The 7001-nt window shown below is 32.6% G+C and overlaps 1 protein-coding gene across 1 annotated transcript; it reads left to right on the top strand.

Annotated features, from left to right (window-relative positions):
- Nucleotides 1-240: 240 nt before the first annotated feature.
- LOC134692345 (uncharacterized) lies at nt 241-2198 on the top strand. Its single transcript, XM_063552800.1, has one exon. It carries the CDS (start codon nt 477-479, stop codon nt 2196-2198), a length of 1722 nt encoding a protein of 573 aa, XP_063408870.1. The 5' UTR covers nt 241-476.
- Nucleotides 2199-7001: the final 4803 nt, after the last annotated feature.

Genomic DNA, 7001 nt, shown 5'->3' with positions numbered 1-7001 from the left:
AAGGTCAACCTTATATATAATTAAATGACTACTATGGTGCCTCGTTTTATGAGCTTTAATCAGTTACACGGTACTTTAATTGTACTTTCCGATGCTTTCAGGGGCACCACCACTGAAAAAAGAAGAGGAATTTTCTATACACAGATAACAATAACATCTTAAATTCCTTTATATCTAGAATAGTACTGATGTGTAAAATAGTATTAAAATACATTATATATATTTACAGGTTACCTCTCCAGACATCTATGAAAATGACTAAATGAACACATGTAGTAAAAACAAGTTCGCCCATATGCTACCAATTTCAACCAATAAACTATAAAAAAACAAAATAATACCGGTATATGAGTAAGTATATTCATTTAAAGAAGCGGTTCATAATGCAACATTCTTCCATCTTTCAATTTTTATGTCAAAAAGTTAAAGTATCAATATTGACTACAAATATCAGAAGTCACTAAGACCTGTCTTTAATGGCGTCCAGTACAGGTACATATTGTGACATTTGTCAGAACAGACATATATCTAAGGCGGCAGAGGAATATTGTCCTGTCTGTGAAGAAGCCTTATGTACTGATTGTAATGATCATCACAAACTAGCAAAGGCGTCAAAAAGTCACCAGGTTATCTCGATAGATGAGTATAGCAAGTTGCCTCCCTTCATTCGAGAGATCAAGCAACATTGTGACGTACATGGTGATAGGTTTGAATTTTTCTGTCCAGTGCATAACGAGTTGTGCTGTAAAAGATGCATTACTACAACTCATAGCGAGTGTAAAGGATCAAAAGTTTTAGAAGATTTTGTTGAATTTTCGAAATCTTCCGCGGCTATTAACGAATACGAACAAACTTTGAAAGATGTTGAAAAGAATATTCAAACTGCGATCGTTGATAGAAAAAATAATCTTGAGAAATTCGAAAAACAGAAACAGGCTATCAGAACACAAATCAAGGATAAAAGGGCTGAAATCAACAAGCACTTAGACAACCTTGAAGCCAAAACAATGAATGAACTTTCTGTTATTGAACGTGAAAAGAAACAAGACGTCATTTCAGTTATTGAACAATTAGAAGCTAAGAAGTACGACAATATACAACTCAGAATAGATGTAGATGCAATGAAAAAGTACGGATCTAATATACAAGTGTTTATGGGAACAACAAAACTTCTGCAACCCGTATTAAGTCAAGAGAAATTCGTCCGATCATTGCAAAACGATGAGAGTTTACGTTTTATCAACTTTGAATGCTCAATTAGTGAAGAGTTGAATGGTATCTTGACAGGAGTTCGTTCATTCGGTGTGCTCACACCAACAACTTCTGAATCGCGTGTCCGATTCAGCTGGGAAAGTGACAAATCAGCTCAGATACTTTCTTCGCCGACATATATGCATAGTATTGACAATATTAACACTAACCTGATATGTAAGATAGATGTCAGTGCCTTTACAACGATAACATCCTGTCTTGTCGGCAAATATGTTATGTTCTCAAATTTAAAATCCAGGTTGTCTGCAGGTTGTTTATTGCAGTATGATGGAAAAGGGAAATATTTGAAAGAAATAGAGCTGAAAAAATCACATGCGTTCTGTACCTTATTCCTCGATTCCGAAACCGTTGCTGTTACCGGTGGTGGTTACGATTTTAAAATTCACATAGTTGATGTAGCAACATTGCAAGTGAAAAAAATTATACATGTTGGAAAACAAAATTGGATATATGGAGCGACCTACAATAAAAATGAATCCATTATAAGTTGCATGCATGACAACTCAATAAAGATGTTTAACATTGCCAACAACACAGCTGTAAAAGCATCAACTCTTCCTTTCAAAACTAAATCTACAACTTTCAGTTATCTTGTCTCCAATGACCATTATTTTTATCATTCTGATAACATTCACCATTCTGTTACATGTTATGAAATCAAAGGGAAAGTAATATGGTCATTCAAGGATGCTGTATTAAAGGAACCTCGTAGTCTATGCTTGGATTCAGATTCAAACGTTTATGTAGCAGGAAGTGCCTCAAACAATGTTGTAGTTATTTCATCAGATGGATTACATTCAAAACAATTGCTTGGAGCAGACGATGGCATGAAAGCTCCGCATGCCATTCATTACGACAAAACAAGTAATAGATTACTGGTTACTAATATGCATGGTCCAGCATTTCTATATCAAGTTTTGAAATAAAAAAAAAAACTTCAAGGTGTTTTCAAATTATATAAATGGAATAAAAAAGAAAGAAAACAAAAACGGTTTTGTTCCAATTGTCAACATTCAAAATGACAAAGTTTATAGCTGACAAAGCAATCAATGTCGTTTTTTTTTTCTACTACAGCATTATGACATATATGTTACAGGCATTTTCTAAATTTAGGCATTTTGTAAAATGACTGAAATTTTTAGGCATTTTCTAAAATGCCTGGATGATTTAGGCATTTTACAAATTGACTATTTTTTCCAGGCATTTTATAAAATGCCTGAAAAAATTGTAAGGCATTTTACAAAATGCCTAAAAGACTAAAACTGAATGGAATGTACTCACAATTTAACGACTAGAAATATCAAATAAATAATTTTATTCTATAATTAAATATTGCATGAAATTTAAACAGTAAAAGTTTTATAATTTTAATTAAATCATTAACATAAACACTGACAATCATTTGTTGCTACATGTAATGTTTGGATGACAGCGACTGTTACACATTTGTTCTGACTTTTTGCAAAGGCAACGTTTAGTGTTACATCTAGTCTTACCACTAGCACTACAGCCACATTTTGTGTAACTCTGACCATCACACAAAGAAACGTTACTGACAGCTGTTCTAAAGGATATTTCATTATCATAATTTACACAATGAATAGCAATAAAATTACTGTCATATAGTTTAAACTGATTCCTGGTGTAAAGTCAAAGTAGTATTCCATCTTTAATTCCATATTTATAACCATGCTCTTCCTTTCCAGTAACAACAGCATACCTGCCAACTGTCACTATTTGCGGGGGATTTCCCCCATTGAGGCTTCCAAATTGAAATATTGAAAGAGCAATTTTGTCCACAATTTTAAACAAAACAGTTCATTTACAATGACTCTAGGCTTATAAAAACATCAAGAAGCCACAAAACACTATTAAAATGTATTTGAAGGCCCCCTTGAAGGTTTTTTGGGACTATGACAGCCATCTTGCACACAAAACCACCATGGGCATTTTCAAAAGTTGACAGCTATGCAACAGCCATACTATGCGGGTCTCCTTTCCCTCGATCCACATGGGGAATTGCAACTTATACATTTTCTCCAACATCCATCTCTGTTAAAATTCTTTCCGATAAATTTTTCAACCTGACAGCTTGTTTTGTCATTGAGGCTGACACATGCTTTCTCTCATTTCTGATGACCTCTTCGTTTGAACACAGGTGACAAGATATAGTATCAGATATGTTTCCTTTTGAACACAGCTCATGTATGTACTGTGCACAAATAGAACACTGGATATTCGAAAAACATAGATTTTCACACACGGCACACACATGAACACCTAATTCTGTTTCCTGAGTTTCAGATAGTTTCTAGTTCTAGACACTAAAACTAGTAAAACATAAAAACTTATCCTGCATGCTAGATTCATTAAGAAAAATCTTAAATTTATTTTAATCAATACTTTTTTGTAGGTTTACAATATATTTCTATAATCTAATTCATGTATTGCATATTTACACAATTTGCCTGAAACAAGACCAGGCATTTTGTGTTATTTTCATTAAAAATTTCAGGCATTTTACAAAATGACTAGGGATTTTTAGGCATTTTACAAAATGCCTGTCAACTTTAGGCATTTTAGAAAATACCTAAAAATTCTGTCATTTTACAAAATGCCTAAATTTAGAAAGTGCCTGTAACATATATAAACAAACAATACTATGTAGCACAAGAGCACACACACTGAAATGTCCTGCCTTCTTTACTTACCATTGATATCACGTTGATTGTTTTAGTATAAATATAAATAATATAAAATAGGGGGGAAAATGGATTTCTTTTTTACAAAATTTACTTCATAAACAGGCGTCAGTCCAAGTTTGGTACAAATTGTGTAGATTTTAAGAAAGTAATTAAAATTAAAAAAAATTAACAACCAGAGTGAATGTAATATGTTCCCCGTCAGAAAAACTAAGTCAATTTATACATGTTATAAGTAAAATACGGAAAAAATGTAATTCATTTTTACCTCTGGATACTATCTTATGATCATAAACAAGTTTCTGTCCAAGTTTTGTAAGAATCCAGGATAGTTTATGTAAGTAATTGAAATTTCAAAAACTTTAACCACAGAGTTAGTACTGGGCCATTCTAGTTAATTTCTGACAGGTGGGGACGGATGGGGATTTTTTTTTAAAAAAAAAACATCATGAAAAACTACCTTTCAGATCTAAAAATAAAGACTTATCAGATGTAGAATTTCTGTTCATATTGGGTGGACCTATCAGAATTGTAAACTGCAAGGCGTGTACCCATCAGAATTTTGCTCACACTTAAAGACAATACAAGATAATAAATGATACAAAACTGTCAAGATACCAAAGCACCTCTAAGATCGAAACTAGGCACTTTTGTAACCCCTTATTTTGACCTTTGCAAACTATTTAGTGCTGCAAGACCCTCAGCAGTTTTTTGCATATAATTGTACATGTCAGATGAAAAAAACGAGAATCACAGTCCCCCTAAGATGTATAAATTTTGCACCCTCAGAAAGGACCATCCATCCCCCTTTAGCAGACATTATGATTAACTGGAATGGTCCATTGGTGGACGCTGCCGACGATGACAACGACTACGGCAATAGAATGTATGATCGCATTGTCTTGCTTTTTGGACTAAGGTTGAAGGCTCAACAAAATTCAACCAGATGCTCCGCAGGGCGTAGCTTTATACGACCGCAGAGGTTAAACCCTGAACGGTTGGGGCAAGTATGGACACAACATTCAAGCTGGATTCAGCTCTAAATTTGGATTGTGATTTAATAGTTGACACAGCATAGGTTTCTGACACAGAATGAATGTGTTCTAATGAATTTAAAATTTTTGTTTTCTCTTAGAGTAATTCACTATGCTGTTGAATACTTATCCTCTCAAAAAAATGTTTGAAGAAATTTTCTTTTTATTTCTGAAATTTCAAATGAGAAAAATTGAACCCAATTTTTTAATCACATCCTCTTTCCCTTATCCCAAAATTAATCTCAATTAAAATATTCTAATGGAGTTTGCAACAATAACTACTCATTTAAATACATCATAAAATATTAAGATGTAAAAAAACTGCTTGTTTTCACTGAATGGTAAAGATTATTAAATTTATCAGTTGGTAGTAAAAAGTGAATATACATTGTATATTGTATATAACAAAGAATTAAGTTGATTCTGGACAAAGAAAGATAACTCCAATTAAACAAAATCTTGCAATAAGATATTTCTTGCTTACTATTCTGGACAAAGAAAGATAACTCTAATTAAAAAAAAAATGCTATTTCACAATATTGTGAAATTAGATATTTCTTGCCATTGCACAATACTGTGCAATTGAAAAGACTTGCTATTGCACAATACTTAATATAATAATTTTAGATCCTGATTTGGACCAACTTGAAAACTGGGCCCATAATCAAAAATCTAAGTACATGTTTAGATTCAGCATATCAAAGAGGCCCAAGAATTTAATTTTTGTTAAAATCAAACTTAGTTTAATTTTGGACCCTTTGGACCTTAATGTAGGCCAATTTGAAAACGGGACCAAAAATGAAGAATCTACATACACAGTTAGATTTGGCATATCAAAGAACCCAACCGATTCATTTTTTGTCAAAATCAAACTAAGTTTAATTTTGGACCCTTTTGGACCTTAATGTAGACCAATTTGAAAACATGACCAAAAGTTAAGAATCTACATACACAGTTAGATTCGGCATATCAAAGAACCCCAATTATTCAATTTTGATTAAATCAAACAAACTTTAATTTTGGACCCTTTGGGCCCCTTTTTCCTAAACTGTTGGGACCAAAACTCCCAAAATCAATACCAACCTTCCTTATATGGTCATAAACCTTGTGTTTAAATTTCATAGATTTCTATTTACTTATACTAACGTTATGGTGCGAAAACCACGAATAATGCTTATTTTGACCCTTTTTTGGCCCCTAATTCCTAAACTGTTGAAACCAAAACTCCCAAAATCAATCCCAACCTTTCTTTTGTGGTCATAAACCTTGTGTCAAAATTTCATAGATTTCTATTCACTTAAACTAAAGTTATAGTGTGAAAACCAAGAAAATGCTTATTTGGGCCCTTTTTGGCCCCTTATTCCTAAAATGTTGGGACAAAAACTCCCAAAATCAATACCAACCTTCCTTTTGTGGTCATAAACCTTGTGTTAAAATTTCATAGATTTCTATTCACTTTTACTAAAGTTAGAGTGCGAAAACTAAAAGTATTCGGACGACGACGAGGACGACGACGACGCCAACGTGATAGCAATATACGACTAAAATTTTTTCAAAATTTGCGGTCGTATAAAAACTGAGCGCATGTCAGTTTTTTTATAGAAGAAGTTGTAATTTCATTTAGTTTCTACAAAGTTCATTTTACTCTTTTTAGTCATGGGTGTCCTCAGACTCATTCTTCAATATTTTTTTAATTATGTGAACTTCCTAAAGATACAAAGATGAATCAGATGACATTTAAAACACTTTATACCCAGGCAAGAAAAATGACAAATAGAAAACTATGGTACATGTATAACATTTATAAAATCTTTTCTTTCCACTATCTTTATAACAATCAAACAACATTTATAGGCTTATTCGATCATCAATATGGCCTTTGGAGTTATATTCATAATCTTTTAGTGTTTGTATCAATTTTCACTTTAATGAGAAAGTAAGATAGTTCATTTTAATTTTTACTACATGCTATATTACAATTCTTGTGTAACAT

This window comes from Mytilus trossulus, chromosome 12 (genome assembly GCF_036588685.1).
Source record: "Mytilus trossulus isolate FHL-02 chromosome 12, PNRI_Mtr1.1.1.hap1, whole genome shotgun sequence".
Taxonomy (NCBI): Eukaryota; Metazoa; Mollusca; class Bivalvia; order Mytilida; family Mytilidae; genus Mytilus; species Mytilus trossulus.
Note: the sequence above shows the minus strand (reverse complement) of the source record. Positions and strands in the feature narration are given on the sequence as shown.